An 18305-nucleotide genomic window follows, 5' to 3' on the forward strand; every position below is an offset into this window, starting at 1 on the left:
CTGTGTTGGAAGCTTCCCTTTGTTCTCAACCTATGAACAAGGTCTAAATTTTCTTCTTAATGGTCAGGCGTTTCTAAACCATGGATGGGCACAGATTGTGGCACAGTTTGGAAGCGGGCAGAGTTCTTCTTCCTTCATTGCCTCCAGGCCACGACCTCCTGTGAAGATACAGGCTTGTAGCTGTGAAGAGAGGAGCAGAGTAGAACGAAAGCGAGCAGAGCAGTGGTGTCACTGCTGGGGACGCCGCTGTGGCCGTGGTTGGGTTGGAGATCCAGGGAAAGGTTGGGAGTGTCTGTGCTGCTCTGGGCAGAGGAGGAGGCAGCCAGGCTTCTCCACAGGCTCAGGTGCAGGTGAGTGTCCAGTGGGAATGTGAATCCTTCATGGGTACTACGGCCAACGTGAGGGAGTGAAAACTTCTGCAGGTTTGGATCTGCGTGAGCCACGGCCTGTGTCAGCGGGGCACCCACGACAGCTGAAGGAGCTGCCCAGACAGAGCTGCCTGGGGTCACGCTGCGTGCCAGGAGGCTGGGAGGAGACACAGCCAGGGCAGGTGACCCAAAGTGGCCGAGGAGCTGTTCCAGACCCTCTGACATCCTGCTCAGTATTTCAAGCTGGGCACAAGAGGGAGGAAGGAGGGCATGTTTGGGGTGATGGCATTTGTCTTCCCAAGTCCCTCTGAGGCTTGAGGGGGCCCTGCTGTCCTGGAGATTCAGAGCACCTGCCTGCCCATGGGAAAGGGTGCTGGAGTTCTTTGCTGTGGGAAATGCAAGCACAGAGAGCTCTCAGGGTCTTGTGCATACAGGCTGAGAGATAGAGATGGATACAATGTTTGACCTGAGACCTTGGAGAGGGCTTGGAATCTTAGAATGGTGAAGGTGAAAATGAAGCAGACAGAAAACAAGATTCTATGTTTGTAGTTTAAGTAGAAATTTGCTTTAAGCAAAGAGAAATATGTCTTCTGTAAGCAAGGTAATATGTTAGATAAGTTAATAAAGGATTTTAAAGTTTAGCAATGGAACCTGTTACACGGGTAGTTAAAAGTTCAAGATGTATCAATGGAAGTTTGACAAGTGTTACACAGCTGGTTGATATTGGATGACATGTGGCTGTAAGATTCGGTCTGAAGTTTTCTCTGATCTGTCTCAGACCATCATCAGAGACTGAGACCCTGGCACTGCACCACTCCCCTGCGTTCTGGCCTGGCCGAGGTAGATGCTTGCCAAGGACTGTTTGTAGGTGTGCTTGGTGCTTGCCATGGTATGCTGCTCTTGAGCAGGGTACTGGCTGTAGCGTCCTGTTCCACCTGTTTCTTGGAGCAATGATCTCCGCATGCACTAGTCCATAACTCTCCCCACCTTTTGGCCAGAGGCCACTTGCTTTGGAAAAGGACTAAAAAAAGTGACTTTCCTAAAAAGACTTTGAGATCTCCTTCTCCCCAACGGATTGAAGATGCGTCTCGTCGGACGACTACGAGGATGCGTCCCATCTGTTGGTAGCTATATCCCCTCCTTCTCTTTCCCTCTCTCTCTCTCTCTCTCTCTCAAAACTTAATTGTTAGCATGCAATAAATTGTATTACTGCTTTCTGCTAAGCAAACCTGAGTCTCTTGCCTTTTGTCTTTTGCACCCTGGGCTCAAACGAACCATCACGACTCCCGCTCGGGTTGAGCGCATCGTGACAGTGGCAAAGACACAGAAAGGAAAGCAATTAATGATTGGTATAAAAAGATGTTAATGAGTTTCATAGGAGTATGTGATTAGATAAAAAACTGACATAAGGCACTGTAAGTAAGAATTAAAGGGCTTCTGATATTATAGCAATGGATGGAACACCTTGAATGTCTCACCCATTTATGAGACTGAAGGCTTAAGGCAAGAAAGCACTTTTTAAACAGTTCCTCAGTTAGCCCATCTCTCGTAACATTAATATCCCAACGCAATGGGAACATGAGTTCTGCCATGGGCACTAAGGCCAACATGAGGGAGTGAAAACTTCTGCAGGTTTGGATCTGCGTGAGCCATGGCCTGTGTCAGCGGGGCACCCACCACAGCTGAAGGAGCTGCCCAGACAGAGCTGCCTGGGGTCACGCTGCGTGCCAGGAGGCTGGGAGGAGACACAGCCAGGGCAGGTGATCCAAAGCTGGCCGAGGAGCTGTTCCAGACCCTCTGACATCCTGCTCAGCATTTCAAGCTGGGCACAAGAGCGGGGTAGGAGGGCACATTTGGAATGATGGCATTTGTCTTTCCAAGTCACTGTGAGGCTTGAGGGGGCCCTTCTGTCCTGGAGACGCAGAACACCTGCCTGCCCATGGGAAATGGTGAAGGAGTTCTTTGGGTTTTTTGCCTGTGTGCGTAGCTTCTACATTCCCTATGCAACTGAATTGTTCTCCACATGTGTGTTTTGCCGCTTTTACACTTGTTCTATGCCCAGACCAGCCTGCTTGTGGGGCATTGAGTGAGAATGGCTGTGTGTGGTGCTTTGTTTTGAGCTGGTGTTAAACCACAAGAGACATAGATAAAAAGCAGTTTTAATGAAAGAGGAGGGAGAATGAAGAATCCAAATTTTGGAATGGTGGTGGTTTCTGTTTTCCTAAGCCTGCCTTCCTGTAGCCTGTCCAGCACCTGATTTATTTAATCTCTGCCTCACAACTTCAGTTTTTCTGGAACCAGCCTACTTGGGCCAACTGCTTTCTTCCTGCCAGCATTTTTCAGTTGTCCCAGAGTATGTTGGAACTTTATTTTCTTGCTTAGTTTACATCCACAGCAGGCGGCTCCCTCTGATGCATGGATGTACCCAGGGAAGCTCCAAGAGGTGAACTTCAGTAGGATGAAGCTCCTTGAAAATGCCACAGCTGTGAAGCAGCATCATGATGTGTTTGCAATGGATGTCTTGTTTAGCTTTCTATGTTTACATCAAGCCTACCATTTTTTAGGCCTGTGTCCCACCTTGTTCTGCCACAAACATGAGAAGAAGAAGGTCTACGAAAGCGCTTCCTGAGTTGTTTCCCACTGCTGTTATTAAACCAGAGATTTCCTTTGATACTGTGTTTTAGAGCCCTAGCTGGAAGAGGCCTTTTCCTTTACCACAGGGGAATGAGTGGCCAAAGATCCTATTCTATTTTTTGCTTTCCTCACATCATGGTCCCTTCTCAGTGTTCAGCTTCTCAGTGGGGGCTATAGGGGCTTGGTGTGTCTTTGGAATCACTCTTAGACTCCTTGAGCAAGAGGTTATGCACTAGGAGGGCCTTTGTGTTGATTTGTAGCAGAGGAGAACTTTGCAGGCATTTTTTGGCATTAGCTGTAGAGAAGGTCTGCTTCTACACATGACCTCACCAGCCAGCCTCCTAATTGTGATGTGGAGCTCCTATTGTGATGTCAGGGGCCGCATCCCGGCGCTGTCACGGCAAAGTTGCTGTGCCGAGGCTCGGGAGGCCTCAGTGTGCAGAGCAGCTCTTTGGCACGCTCGCTGCAGGCGGGAGCTGCTGCTCGACGAGGTGTCTGCCAGCAGGCTGCACCCTGACAGCACTCTGAGTATTTTCTTTGTGCCCACAGGTATTGTCCGGTGCAGACTTGAGCAGCACTGCTGCGACCATGGACAGAGTGTGCGCTGCTGCAGTGTGCACGGCTTTTTCCGTGGCTTATTCCGGGTACTTCTTCACCCACCTGGCACGTAAGTAGAGGTTTTTGTTGGGTGCGGCATGTGGAAACCGAAATGCCGTGAAGAGGCCTTTGGTTGGGTAAAGCTGCTGTCACCAGCCTCAGCTGAGCAGGGGGTGTCTCTAGGCAGCAGGGCGTGGGCTGCATTTGCCATGTAGCCTGCAGGGCTTGTGCTGCCCCATGCCATGGCATGGCCTGTGGCAGTGGAGTCTGGGATCTCCTCAGTTTGCTGGCTCAAGCAAGACAACTTCCAAGACAGGAAGCCTGGGAGAGCTTGGCAGGAGTCTTTGTAAGAATTGTGTGCTGCTCTCCAGGCCTGGGGAGAAGCATCTTGTTGTCTGCATGCCCTCATCCTAGGATGTGTCTGTGGAACTTGACACTTGCTGAGTGCTAAAAGAACCCTTCCCTCAGTGATAAAATCATGAAATCAACATGGAAAACGCCTCTGAAATCAACATTTCACAAGAACTCTTGGATGCTCCTGAGCCCAGCAACTGTTCTTGAGCTGTGCCACAATAACTGCCACCATGGCTAAGGGGGTTTGGGTGAAACTCTTCTGGGGAAACATTTTCAGCAAGCTCATGACAATTGATGCTTGCCATCTCTTCAGGAAAATGAAGTCCAGCAAAGAGAGGAGCTGTAGCTCCTGCTGGGTGGGGTGGGGCAGAAACAGTGACTATTACACAACACCCTTGAATTTCTTGATATCAGGTTTTGGTGGCTTGAGTGGCCAAGGAGGACAAAAGGCAGACACAAGACAGTACTTTGTGCTCTTGTCTTGCTTGCTGTGTGACACAAGGGTTGCTGCTGGAGGGAAGCAGTGAAAGCAGAATGCTCTGTCTTTGGCTTGAATTTTTGGAGGGCCTGCCCAGTGCGGGCAGCTTTCTCACAGCGTCCGCTTCTTTTTCCCTTGTGTGTTGCAGGTCACATCGCCCGTGCCTGGAGAGAATCCGCTCCTTGGGTGAGTGGGAAAGGAGCCTTTGGCCTTGGGAGCGTTGGACAGTTGTGGAGCACGGCGTGAGCTGGGCGTGCTGCAGTCCAGGGCCAGCCTGCTCAGATGAATGAAAGCACAGTCCAGGACTCTGTGCAGCACCAGCAGCGACAGCTGCATCATCCACAGGATTCCTGGCTGTTTCCTCCAGTTCCACTTCAGAACTTTTTCAGCAGATGAAAGTCAGCTTGCTCGGTGCTTGGAGCCATGACGGAATTTCTCCTGTCCAAGAGAGTGCAGTCTGCTCTGCATGGCCCATTTTACTTGAGGCCGACCAACTTAGATTCCTGACGGTTTCTCCTTAGCAGATGTGGCACTAGAGCTGAATATAAAGCAGGTTGCCTGTCCCTCACGTTGCTTTATGTCTGCAGAGCCCAAAACCAACCTCTGAGCTTCCTCTGGCTGAGTGTGCTCCTGAAGAAAAGGCCGGAGGGAAGGAAGATGCCCACCAAGCTGCAGATGCTGCCACTGCAGAGCCTGAGCACCCAGCATCAGTAAGCGCCAGCTCTGGGTAGCCCTGTGGCTGAAACAAAGCAGAGCTGGAAGTTTCTGATCAGACAGCACCTGCCATGCGTGGCTGAGGATGCTGAGGGTTGGAATCTTTCCAGAACTTGCAGAGCGCTTCTCCCGACTAGTGAGGCCTGGAAATGGGGTGTGGAACTTGGGCATTTGGGCATCAATTTCCCACTGTTCTGCCAGGGGCTGTGAATTTGTCTCAGCAAGAGACAAGAGGTAGCATTGGGGTGTCTTTGGATGCTCCTGGGGTACAAGTGAGGCCCTTTGTGCCCAGTGGCTGTGCAGACTCCCTGCCCGATGTGAGGGGAGCTGCACAAACATGCAGTTCACAGCCTTGCAGGACCCACAGGAGACCCTGTCCCCTGGAGGTACCTGGTCCTGTCCATGGAGCAGCTGTGGATAGCTAAAGGAAGAGCTGAGATGCAGCGGGGCCTGTAGCTGAATACACGTGAGGTTCTGAAGGACAGGTTCTTTCCTGTCCCTCATGCTGCTGTCTGCCCACAGAGCACAGGGGCAGTGCCAGCACCTGCTCTGGCTGCCTCAGCAGCCGAGGAAGAGGCTGAAGAGGACGAAGGTGCCAGTGAAGCTGCCACTGCTGTCAGCCCACGGCCTGAGCTGCCAGCATCAGTAAGTGTCTGCTTTGCTTAGCAGTGTCTATGGTGTCATTTTGTGCATATGTAAAAGCAATCTATGGATTTTGAGCCTGGAATTGGAGTAGGGGCAGCAAATGCCGAGAGGTGAAGAGCCCTGGATGTGGCCGGCAGCATCTTGCTAGGGGCTTGCATTTGTGATGGGATTGCAGGGGCATCTGTGCCAGGCACATTTCTGACCCAAACTCATCTCTTGTCCCAGAGCTCCAGCGCCTCTGTCGTGGCACCTGCACGAGCTGCAGCTGCAGGCTCTGAAGAAGCCGCCAGTCCCCAAGCTGGGAGCTCCAGGTGCACGAGCAGCTCGTGCACCTGGAGCACAAGCAGTTCCTCTGGCGGCACAGAGCAGCTGCGAGAGAGGACAGAGGACGAGTGGCTAGGCCATGCTGAGTATGTCCTTTGTGATCCCTGTCTGCTGGAGCAGGGCCTTGTGTGTGCGTGTGTCAGCACGAGCTGTCCCGCCTGGTGCTGCTGCTCAGCTGAGTGTCGGTGCTGTGGCCTCCACACAGGAGCTGTGGTTGTGCTTTGAGGTGCTGAAGGAGCAGCAGGGCTGTTGCTCCCGCCTCAGAGGGCAGCCTGGCCTGCTTTGGCTTTGCCTGAGCTTGCCTCGCTGCCAAAGGCAAAGCAGAGCTTGTTTCTGGCTGGGCAGGAGGCTGTGACCTTGTGAATGCGTGGGCCTCAGGGAGCTGCTGTGGGGCCCAGCTCCTGTGGGCCATGGCCAAGGCCATCTTGAGAGCTGAGCCCAGGCCTAAAGCTGGGCCCTCATTGCTAAGGCCCACTGCAGGAGCTGCTCACAGCAGCTGCTGCTCTGGAAAGCCAGAAAGGCCTTGTTTAGGCAAAGTCCTGCTGTCAGCTGGAGATCGCGCCTCTGCTGGGAGCACTTTGCACTGTTCTTCTGGTTCTGGAAAGGTTCTGGTTCCAGAGCCCAAGGTGCCTTTGCTGTTTGCAAGGATTAAAGCTTTTGTTGAGTGTCACAGGGTTTTCTTTGCAAAACAGAAATGTTTTGTTTTTTTAGACAACAATCACTTCTTTTGGTTATGGTTTTCTGATCCCTGTCTCCCCTACAGTTTCCCCATGTGCTCAGATTTCAGTTCACACTTGTAGTTTTGTGCAGGCCATGTTTGCTGCAGAGCTGCTGCTCTTGCTGCTGCTGTTGTTTTGGTGGTGCAGGTGGTGCAGTAATGGTGTTGTTGTTTCTCTCCTGAGTGAGTTGAACGGGCCCAGTGGGCCAGAGAGTGGGGCTGCCTTTCAGATCTGCTGCACGGTGGGATCTCTGTTTTGAAGTCAGCATCTTTCCTTTGCATTTTTACAGGGATGCTGGTGAGCAAAGGAGATCCAGAGGCGAAATATACAGATCTGGAAATCATTGGCAAAGGGTGAGTGCAGCCACAGGTCCTTCTTCAAAGGGAGGGGCTGTGTACTGTGCTGGTGTCACATCTCCCCAGAGTGACGTCAGGCAAGCTCCAAAGCTGCTCAGACACTGCCTTGAGACGCTGCCGTCTCTCAGTACTGCTCAGCATTGACAGCATGTGGTCCGAAGGCATGGCAAAGACGCCTGGATGGTGGCAATGTCTTTCCTGCAGCAAAGAGCAGCACCTGGCAGATCTCCTGTTCCCTCAAGCGTGTTGCCCCTGTTTGCCGCTTTTCTTAGGAGAAATAATTTCTGTGTGTCCCAAAAGAATACAGAATACGTGGGAATGAAAGGAGGAAAACTTCATTGCCTCCAAGGTCCAGTTAGTAGCTGAGGGCTGTCAGCTGTCAGTAAAATTTCTTTCCAGTATTTTGCTGAAAACAAGATTGAGTGGTCAGCATGACCACCTTCTAGTCTAGAAGGCAAAAGCAGAAAGGAAAGAAGCAGCTCTCTTTTGTAGCTGAGGTGGAAAAAGTCAAGGCTTCACGGGATTGCCCAATGCCAATGCACTCTAGAGGAAAAGGCAGCATCTGTCTGATGTCAGACCCCTCGTGGATCCTGTGAGGTTTAGGCCTTTAGTGGAAAGAATCCACCAATCTGGTCCCTTTTGAAAGGCAGCTCTGCTGACTGGAAATGGGATTGATTTGCAACATTTCCTCTGGGAGGAGCCAAATGTGCAAGAAGTCACCTGAAAAGTGGAGTCCTTCCCGTGTCTTTCGGTGCACCTAAAGAGAAGCAGCTGTGGCTGGAGACTACTCTCCTTGTCAGCTGGAGAAAGGATCTCTTACTGGAAGCTTTCCTCTGATTGCTCTTGCATGGCTTCAGGCTTCTCAGAAGGCCTGTGTGCTGCTGCCTGAGTTTGGCAGATAGACTCCAAGGAGAGGTGTGAGCATGCCCAGCGGGAATGTGTGTGTCTGGAAAGATCCCACACACGCACAGCTCCCGAAAGAGTAATGGGATAAAGTGCAGAGCACAATCTGTGGTGTTGCATTTGCTGTTTCCCCCAGGACTTTGTTTCCTGTTGGAGTGCAGTGTCTGGCACCTGCAGGGACTAAAGGCCTTCTCCTTTCTCTGCTGCTGTTTTGTTTCTAGGGGTTTCGGCACTGTGTGCACGGCAGTGGAGACTGCCACAGGAGAAGAGGTAAGCGTCAAGCAGTGCTGCAGCTCCTGCAGCTCTCCAGTGCCCTCCCCCTTGCTGTGAGCTGTGCCTGAGCTTTGGGTCGCTGGTAGAGCTTTGCTGGAGAGGCAAAGGCAGTGCAGAGCAGAGTCAGCCTGCCGAACAGAGTGGGGACAGAGTTTGTCCTTCTCAGCTGCTGCAAGGAATGCAAAGAAGCCAAGGGGTGTTTTGCAGAGGAGGACATGCTAGGTGGGTCTTAGTGCCGAGGTGGTGTCTCAGAGAATGGCACTGCTCTTTGGGGCTGCAGCTCAGGGCTCCCTGGACTTCTCACTTCTGGCTGTTAGCAAATCCATGGGAATTGTGCTGGTAGTTTCTCAGCCACCTTCAGTGCTGCCCTTGGGAAGTGTGCTTAGAGAGAGAGGTCTGCAAGGAGCCTCTCAAGGGCCTAAGCCCTGCTCAGAGGCCGGCATGTATCGCTAGAGGTTCAAGGCTTGGTTTATTTCTTTTTGCACTCAGGCAGGAATTTTAAATGTCAGAGGTTTGCAGAAAAGTGTTTTAGTGGAGCAAAATGAAAATTCCTAAAGTGACAAAGTGCAGGGATTGTCTTTTTTGGTGGTGTCCTTAACGATGCGGTCATCATCAGGGCATTTTTTCCATAAGATCTGTAGGGCTGTATTTCTTATGGTGGATAAAGGTGAGGATGTTTCTAGGGTGACATTTTATCTGTCATGTCCGTAAAAGTTTGCTTTCTTGTTGTGTAGTGGGCTGCTGGAGTCATGATCAAGCCCCCCATGTTCCCTATGTGGTCCTGTGGCAAACTACTTTGGTTCATGGTTTACATGTCATTTTAGGTGGCCATTAAGAAAATTAGTCTCCTGCAAGAGAGCAGCAAGGAGCTATGCGTGAAGGAAATCCAGGTCATGCGGGACAATAAGGACGGCAACCTGGTGAACTATATAGACAGGTGAGTGGTTCTGCTCTTCTGCCATGGGCGGTCACTCACCTCCTGCAAGGCAGAGCTTCAACCACTCCTCTGGTTGCTGGCAGAGGGTGGAGCTGTTTATTCCTGTTTCTGGGCTGATCTACAGCATCTTGGATGAGACTGCTTTGGGAGCTGCATTAATCTTTTTCTGCCATATCTAGTTGCAAGTGCACTTTCAAAGGCCAGGACTCGGCCCTATTTTACTGAGCCAACAGCCTCAAAGTTGCTGTGCTGCCTCCATGTTTTCCTGTTGGCTTTGGGGTTTGGTTTCTTTCCCAAGGTTCTGAAGTGCTGACAAAGCATTATAGGATGTAGTTCCCTTGGCCTGTTGCATTGGTGTGGATAGCAAGCAGTCTTTTAGACTGCACAGAGTTCAAGCCCTGTAGAGCCTAGTGAATGACTATTCCCTTCCTCCTGTCTTCCTTGGAGAGAGACACTGGAAACAAGAATCCACCAGGTCATGCAGGAGCGCGCATTCATCTCCAGGCTGTTGTTTCCTCCTTTCAGCTACCTGGTGCACGAGGAACTCTGGCTTGTGATGGAATACATGGACGGAGGTTCCTTACACGATGTCATCAGGGAGACCAGGATGGCAGAAGGAGAGATTGCAGTCGTCTCTCGGGAGGTGAGGGACGGCGCTTGTGCTTCCCGTGCCTTGGGTGGGATGGGTGGCAAGGAGGGGATTGATTTTACCTTCCGAGCTTCCTTTCTGCCTTCCTCTTATGACTGCCAGGAGCAAGAGCCTCTGAAGTGCCTGCCAACGTGCAGGCCCTTCTTCTAGTCTGTTTGTTTGTCTTTGCCACTCTAAACACTTGCCTGGAGCCTGCGTGTACTGCATTCCGTCCCGGTAAGAGCAAACGTGCTGGTGGCACAATATCAACAGAGTGGGAAAGACAAAGAGATACTCGCAGGACTCTCAGAGAGCTCAGCCTCAAAGGAGAGCCTTGCACCCAAAGTGGGATTTGCAAAAGCACCCGCTGCCATGTGGCTGGAGAGAGCACAGCCCCTGCAGCAGTGCTCCTTCAGTCTGTGGTTGCAGGGCACTGGTCAGCTGAAATAATTGCCCTTTCTCTTTCCAAAATGAATACACCCTCACTGAGAAAGGCACTGCTGTGCTCGTGTTGGAGCAGCAAGCTCTTGCCCTTGCCAGCAGCCTTTTCCTGCCACGGCTCAGCACTGCCCAGCAAGTCTGTCTTGCAGATGTGCCGCTTCCCTGCTTGTGGGATGCAATCAGATGAGGGACTCCTAGGCTCATGTTTCTTTTTCCTCCCTCAGTGCCTGCAAGGCCTGGATTTCCTTCACTCCAAGCAAGTGATCCACCGAGACATCAAAAGCCACAACATTCTCCTGAGCTTGGATGGATCTGTCAAGTTGGGTGGGTGTTGTTGGCCAGGCTCAGCCGTGCTGGGCTGCGGGGTGGGGGTGCCTTTGAGTGACTGCCAGATCCCCAGGCAGTGGCGCCTGTGGCAGTGCAGGCTGCCCTGCAGCAAGGGCAGAGCACAGCCACAAGGTGCAGGGCGGTGTGGCTGGGAAGAAGGTGTCAGGAGGGGCTTTGGCTTGTGTGTGTCCCTTCCCAAGCAAGGCAGTTTCACTCTCGAGCTTCAGGGGACTAAAAGCCACTGTGTGAAATTGGGGGCTTTTGCTGAATGGCTGATCCCATATTCCCTCAGCTGCAGGCCTAAGGAAGGCCAGCATGGCCCCTTCTGCAGCTGGTTTGCCCACTGCCTTCTTGGACATTGCTAGAGTGGGGAATTCTTCTGTTTGCTTTCCTAATTCACGCTGGCTTGATCAGAGTGGTTTTTTTCTCCTCAGCTGATTTTGGACTCGCTGCTCAGCTCACGGCTGAGCAGAGCAAACAGAGATCAGCTGTCGGCACTACTTACTGGATGGCGCCAGAGATTTTCACCAGGAAGCCCTATGGCCCCAAAGTGGACATCTGGTCCTTTGGCATCGTGGGCATCGAGATGGTGGAAGGAGCGCCTCCTTACCTGATGAAAACCTCCCGCACGGTGCGCTGCAACTTCTCTCACAGCCTCCTGTCACTCTAGCAAAATCTGCCCCCATCCTTCTGCCTGGGAAGCTTGGTAACACCTGGAGACCATGGGTTCTGGGCTGCATAGTCTCTTGTGCATCGTTCCCTGCTTTTTCCCCTTGCCATTTAATTATGAAGAGCCCAAAAATCTGTGATGCCCTTTGCTTGATGGAAGCTTTGCCTAAGGGAGCAGCGAGCAGCGCCGAGCTGAATTTTTGGAAAGAAAACCTTGGCAATAGCAGAGTTCGACCAAAGTCCCTCTTCCAAATGGACTGTAAGAGGTTGTGTCAGTCCTCAGAGAAGCAAAGGGTGCTTTTGCTGATCGAGTGGCTCCTAATTCCATCAGGCAATGAAATCAGGGCCCAAGGCAGGAGCCTTTGCATATTGGGCAGGCTGTGCTTGCCTCTGGCTTTGCGTTCTGTTGCTTGGGCTAGGAAAGGCATGTGCCACCCTCTGGCAGGGAGGAAAGCGCCACTGGAGAGTGGAGCTTGCGCAGTGGGGTGTGGGTGAGCAGTATTGGGTGCGAAGGAGACAGGTGCAGTGTGACCTTGCCTTCTACTCCAGGTTGGACAGCTGATCAGCACCGGGGGCACCCCGAAGCTGCAGAACCCCAGGCAGCAGTCCCCTTGGCTGCGAGACTTTCTGCGCTGCTGCCTGCAGACAGACGAGGACAGGCGCTGGTGTGCCCAGGAACTTCTGCAGGTAAAAGGCAGAGCGGCCGCAGGGTGCGCCAGCTGCCCGCTGCCAGGGGCTCCTCCTGGGCTCGAGTGCAAGGCGTCAGATGGGCCCTGCTCCTAAGATTCTCCAGTCTGGGGGCTTTTTGAAGGAAAAGCAAGGAGAATCTTGGCCTGGGAGAATTGGCTTGGAAGGAGCCTTTCAAGGTCACCAAGACCAAACCTCCTTAAGCTGAAGACATCTGGCTTCATGCCTTTGTGGGATTGTGAGCCATGGTTTCCCGTGGTAGCAGGGTCCTGGACGTGGAGACAGAGGTGCACAGCGTGCCCTCCTTTCTGTCTCTTTCTGGTAGACAGAGAAAGGCTGTTTCAGCCTGTGAGGAAAGTAGATGTTCATGTCTTCTTTTTCTCTTTGGGCAGCATCCGTTTGTAACCTCAGCCAAGCCGACCTCCAGCCTGACGCCTCTGATCATGGCAGCACAGCAGTTTATGGCTGACAGCAGATACTAGCCCTGGAAGAGGCCATTGTTGTTTGTTGCAGTTTGTAGCTCGTAGTTTCTAGTTTGTAGTTTCTAGTTTCTGGCAGGTAGTTTGTTTAGATTGATAGTCAAAATAAATACTTTAAAACCTTCACTGTGTTGGAAGCTTCCCTTTGTTCTCAACCTATGAACAAGGTCTAAATTTTCTTCTTAATGGTCAGGCGTTTCTAAACCATGGATGGGCACAGATTGTGGCACAGTTTGGAAGTGGGCAGAGTTCTTCTTCCTTCATTGCCTCCAGGCCACGACCTCCTGTGAAGATACAGGCTTGTAGCTGTGAAGAGAGGAGCAGAGTAGAACGAAAGCGAGCAGAGCAGTGGTGTCACTGCTGGGGACGCCGCTGTGGCCGTGGTTGGGTTGGAGCTCCAGGGAAAGGTTGGGTGTGTCTATGCTGCTCTGGGCAGAGGAGGAGGCAGCCAGGCTTCTCCACAGGCTCAGGTGCAGGTGAGTGTCCAGTAGGAATGTGAATCCTTCATGGGTACTATGGCCAACGTGAGGGAGTGAAAACTTCTGCAGTTTTGGATCTGCGTGAGCCACGGCCTGTGTCAGCAGGGCACTCACCACAGCTGAAGGAGCTGCCCAGACAGAGCTGCCTGGGGTCACGCTGCGTGCCAGGAGGCTGGGAGGAGACACAGCCAGGGCAGGTGACCCAAAGTGGCCGAGGAGCTGTTCCAGATCCTCTGACATCCTGCTCAGTATTTCAAGCTGGGCACAAGAGCGGGGTAGGAGGGCACATTTGGAATGATGGCATTTGTCTTTCCAAGTCACTGTGAGGCTTGAGGGGGCCCTGCTGTCCTGGAGATGCAGAACACCTGCCTGCCCATGGGAAATGGTGAAGGAGTTCCTTGGGTTTTTTGCCTGTGTGCATGGCTTCTGCATTCCCTATGCAAATGAATTGTTCTCCACCTGTGAGCTTTCCTGCTTTTACCCTTCCATTTCCCTGCACAGTCCAGCCTGCTGGTGGGGCATTGAGTGAGAATGGCTGTGTTTGGTGTCGGAGCCGTAGCTAGAGAAGGATCTTCATGGGGACTGAGAAAAGACTCACGCATCAGTATGGTGCAAGGCTTATCCGTTTATTAGCTGTGCACTGCTTCTTTTGTACTTAAACACTGTTGCAACACGCGAGGCCAGCAAGCATATCAGTGGTTAGTGATTGGTTATTTATTGATTGGTTTCACGCGTTGTTACGACAATTTCTCCACCTCTTGGCTCAAGCAATCCTAGCACCCTACGTCAGTCACGTCTCTTCTACCTATTTGCTACTTTATTCTATTTTCTCTGCCCCTCTACCTTCTCGCTTGCTACTTTAATGTACCTCCTCAGCCGCCTACTGTTGCTACTCTGATTCTTTCCCATCCGCTCATTGTTACTACTTTTTATCGCCTTCACGAATAGCTCAGTGTCAGTATTCTCTCTGAAAAGTACAGAATGATGCAGTTCTCTTAAAGTCAGAGTCTCTCATATTCATGCAACACAGCCAGAGCCCCGACAGCGTGGTGCTTGCTTGCGGGCTGGGGTTAAACCACAGCATGAGAAATAGAGAAAAAGTGGTTTTAATGCAAGAGGAGGGAGAACGTAGCATCCAAATTTTGGAATGGTGGTGGTGATGGTTTTTCTGTTTTCCTAAGCCTGCCTTCCTGTAGCCTGTCCAGCACGTGATCTATTTGGTCTCTGCCTCACACCTTCACTTTTTCTGGGACCGGCCCACTTGGGCCCACTGCTTTCCTCCTACCAGCACTTTGTGAGCTGCCCCAGAGCGTGCTAGAACATTCTTTTCCTGCTTGCTTTACATCCACAGCAGGCGGCTCCCTCTGATGCACGGATGTGGCCAGGGAAGCTCCCAGGGGTGCACCTCAGTTGGGCGAGGCTCCTTGGAAATGCCACGGCAGTGCAGCAGCAGCATGGTGTGTTTGCAGTGGATGTCTTGCTTAGTTTTCCATGTTCTCATCAATGCTACCCTTTTTTCGGCCTGTGTCCCACCTTTTTCTGTGGTGAACCTTTGTGAAACTCTATGAATGTATTTCCTGGAACTGGAGATTCAGCACTGTTGAGGCATTGTTTTCACTTCTAAGGGGTATTACTTCCTTGCTGGTATTATCTCTGACATAAATGAAGAAAATCACAGGCTTTCATATATAGGGGGTTACACTGGATATTGAATACAATTATTCTTCAGCTGGATTTCAATATAGCTTTCAATATAGTTTCTCCGAGTTTTAATTAATTTTCCATAGCCACTCTCATTTATAGTGCATCCAAAAGTTCTTCCAAGGCTTTAGCACTCCCACCCTCTTTTTCTGGCGTCACAACTGACGCAATATGGTGTGTGATGTTCCTTATTAATTCTTTCCATCCTGAACAAAGACACCAGATCACATGTCAAGGAACTGTTTCTTGGAAATGTGGTGAACAAGGAGAGAGCAAGAGACAAAGAGGGAGACAGGGGGACTGATCCACTTCGTTTTACTGTTTTCATGGTGCACACATCATGTTTAAAACAGATTTTTGCCACTGTTTCAGGCACGTGCAGTCAGCCCTTAGGTGCTTTCTAGGATGGGAGTCAGGAGCTGGAGTTCACACAACAACACTGAGCACAAGTCTCAAGGCAGTAAAAGAAGTTGGCTCAGCTCAGCGCTTTCCCATCTCCACAACACTTTTTTCCAGCCACAACTTTTCTGTAGCAACAGTCAGAATGTTTGAGATAAAACATGCTTGTGCCTGGTCTCTACAACAGGTGATGATTTAAGTTATTATCTTGTTGTGCACAACACCAATTGTTTATTATTCTAGTAATATTTGAAAGTATGGAGCTTTGTAATATCTTGTGAGATTTTTAAAGAAGAATGTAGCTTTTATGTTTCTTGAAGAACTGCTGGCCAGGAGGGTGAAACATGCAGTAAATAGCATGAATCACCAATATAAGGAAAGCCACTTGGTTTACCTGAAATTTTAGAATCACAGAATGCTGTGGGATTTCAGGGATATTAAAAACTATCTGGTTTCAACCCCTGTGTCATGGATAGGGCCACCTTCCACTAGACCTGGCTGTCCATGCTCTGTCCAACCTGGCCTTGAACACTGCTAGAGAAGGGACAGATGCAGCTTCTTTGGGCAGCCCATGCCAGTGCTTCAGCAACCTCACAATCAAGAATTTCTTCCTAACATCTTATCTAACCCTGCCTTCTCTCAGTTTGAAGCCATTTCCCCTTCTTCTATCACAGCTATGTCTTTGTAGTGTCCCTCTCCAGCTCTCCTGTAGCCCCTTTGGATACTGGAAAGGGCTGTAAGGTCTCACAGAGCCTTATATTCTCAAGACTGAACAAGCTGAGGGTGCACTATATCCCTCTGCCTTCTGTCCTTGATGAAGATCGCAACTGATTTCAGTATGGGCCCCTGAGGAGCACCACTTTTTACTGATGCCTGTAGGGACAGTAAGCTGTCTACTTTGTCTACTTTGACTACTACCATCTGGATATGCTGGTCCAACTAATTCCACATCCACTGAACAGTCCAATTAATTCCACTTCCACTGAACAGTCCCATCAAATTCACCTGTCTCCCATTTAAAGCAAAGAATGTTGTGAGAAATAATGTCTCAGCCCTTACAGAACTCCAGAAGATGACATCTGTGGCTTTTCCCTTGTCCAATAGTGTAGTCACTCCATTGTTGAAGACTGCCAGGTTGTTCAGAGGAACTCTCCCTGGATGAATATCTGCTGGTTAGCCAGTTGGGCACCCCTCCCTTCTCCTGAGAGATTTTTTTTGCCACCCAGGTTCTTGTGGGTTGAGTCATGTTCAGAATGCACCTCATAGAATGTTGGTGGTGTGCACAGCACACACTTATTCTGTGAAGCCAGCACAGACTCCTGCCAGTAGTAATTTCTTTCTGCTCTCCAATAAACAGATCACCCAAAATACAAATTTAATGTGTCCAAAAACAATTTCCAAAGTTTTAAAGAACAACACTTTTTTTTTTTTTTTTTTTTTTTTTTTTTTTTTGCTGGGTTTTGGCGTTTTCTTGGTTGATTGGTTATTTTTGGGGTTTTTTTGCTTATTTAGTTTTTTGAAACATACCTGAAAAATGTATAATTAGCGTCATTATGAACAGTGCTTCTGATATTACCTCCTCTTTCACTCCCCAGTTTGATGCATATTTCCTTTTCCTCCTCTTTATATTGTTCTAGATTAATATAGATTAGAGTGCATTCTACATTAGTGCAGGTTATAGTGTATTCTACACTAATGTGTAGGTCTTTTCCCTCCCAGTGATTGGATGAACTCCAATTGGTTGTATCTTCAGGCTGTTCTTGTCCTCTGACTGTACATCCTCAAACTGTACATTTTTCACTAATGTCTTAGGCAGGAATTTTGTTAGGTGTTGGGGAAGATGAAACTGAAGAATCTTGCAAATATGAATGCTCAGATTCTGGGAATTGTTGGGGAAGGTAGAACAGGAAAGCCCTAGTTACTGAATTACCATAAACACAATAGGATGGCTCACCGAAGCTAATCCACTCTTAATTAAACAATGCTTTTGGCCAGAGGGCAAGGCCAAAAGACACAAAAGACTGACCCACACCCAAAGATTAGATCTTAGAGTTTAGAATGTCACTTGCTATGCTAATGTAAGATTTCCTATAGGTTATATGTAAATGCTATAGAATTAGTATTTTGTATTAGATTGGTTCTTAGGGATTAGAATATTCATGATAGAAGTGGATTTATTGTGTTACAAACGGGAAGTCACTCTCTCCTCTCCTCTCCTCTCCTCTCCTCTCCTCTCCTCTCCTCTCCTCTCCTCTCCTCTCCTCTCCTCTCCTCTCCTCTCCTCTCCTCTCCTCTCCTCTCCTCTCCTCTCCTCTCCTCTCCTCTCCTCTCCTCTCCTCTCCTCTCCTCTCCTCTCCTCTCCTCTCCTCTCCTCTCCTCTCCTCTCCTCTCCTCTCCTCTCCTCTCCTCTCCTCTCCTCTCCTCTCCTCTCCTCTCCTCTCCTCTCCTCTCCTCTCCTCTCCTCTCCTCTCCTCTCCTCTCCTCTCCTCTCCTCTCCTCTCCTCTCCTCTCCTCTCCTCTCCTCTCCTCTCCTCTTCTCTTCTCTTCTCTCATTCTCTTCCTATCTTTACTCCTTGCTCTTCTTCTCCCACTTCTCCTCTCCTCTCCCTCTCCCTTTACCCCAATACCCTTTTATCCCATTACTCTTCTCCTCTTCTTCCTCTCTTTTCTTTTCCTCTTCTCTTCCCCTCTTTACCTTCTTTACTCTCTCTCTATACCCTCCTTCTTCTCTCTTTCTCTCCCCCTTTTTATCTCTTTAATCTGCACGTGGCTGTGCCGGGCAGCTCCTTGCAGACTCCCTTATAATAAACTGCAACTGTAGCTTTTAGCATTTACAGAGCGTCTGAGTCTTGTTCCTCGCGTCCACCCTGATACAAAGAGTCCAGGAGTCTCTCGCAGTTAGGCACTATCAGAATTTTCCTCTTCTCATGTGATGAATGCCTGGTCAGTCTTTCACTCCTCATACCTCTGGTAGCATCACCTCAGTGCTTGCTGAAAAGCTTTGCAATTATCATGGCTGCAGCAGGATTTCCAGTGTGGGGAGGCACTGTTGAAATGGCCCTTGAGTCCTGGGGACTCTTGGCTGCTGGTGGAATGTGAGGGCCAGAGAAAGGCACCAGCATGGGGAGAAAGCAGCACTCAGAGACTTTGTCAGGGGAATGACAATTTATTTCTTTTTCCTTGGCTGAAGAGC

At 50.2% G+C, this 18305-nt stretch overlaps 1 protein-coding gene across 1 annotated transcript; it reads left to right on the forward strand.

The window, feature by feature from the left end:
• The first annotated feature begins 3322 nt into the window (after window positions 1-3322).
• Window positions 3323-12659, forward strand: LOC130265454 (serine/threonine-protein kinase PAK 3-like). Its single transcript, XM_056514554.1, has 13 exons — window positions 3323-3669; window positions 4580-4673; window positions 5019-5141; window positions 5668-5790; window positions 6016-6244; window positions 7123-7186; window positions 8314-8362; window positions 9190-9302; window positions 9828-9945; window positions 10596-10695; window positions 11133-11329; window positions 11917-12054; window positions 12447-12659. Exons 1-13 carry the CDS (start codon window positions 3323-3325, stop codon window positions 12534-12536), a joined length of 1785 nt encoding a protein of 594 aa, XP_056370529.1. The 3' UTR covers window positions 12537-12659.
• The last annotated feature ends 5646 nt before the right edge of the window (window positions 12660-18305 follow it).

The sequence above is a fragment of the Oenanthe melanoleuca genome, chromosome Z (genome assembly GCF_029582105.1).
Source record: "Oenanthe melanoleuca isolate GR-GAL-2019-014 chromosome Z, OMel1.0, whole genome shotgun sequence".
Lineage (NCBI taxonomy): Eukaryota > Metazoa > Chordata > Aves > Passeriformes > Muscicapidae > Oenanthe > Oenanthe melanoleuca.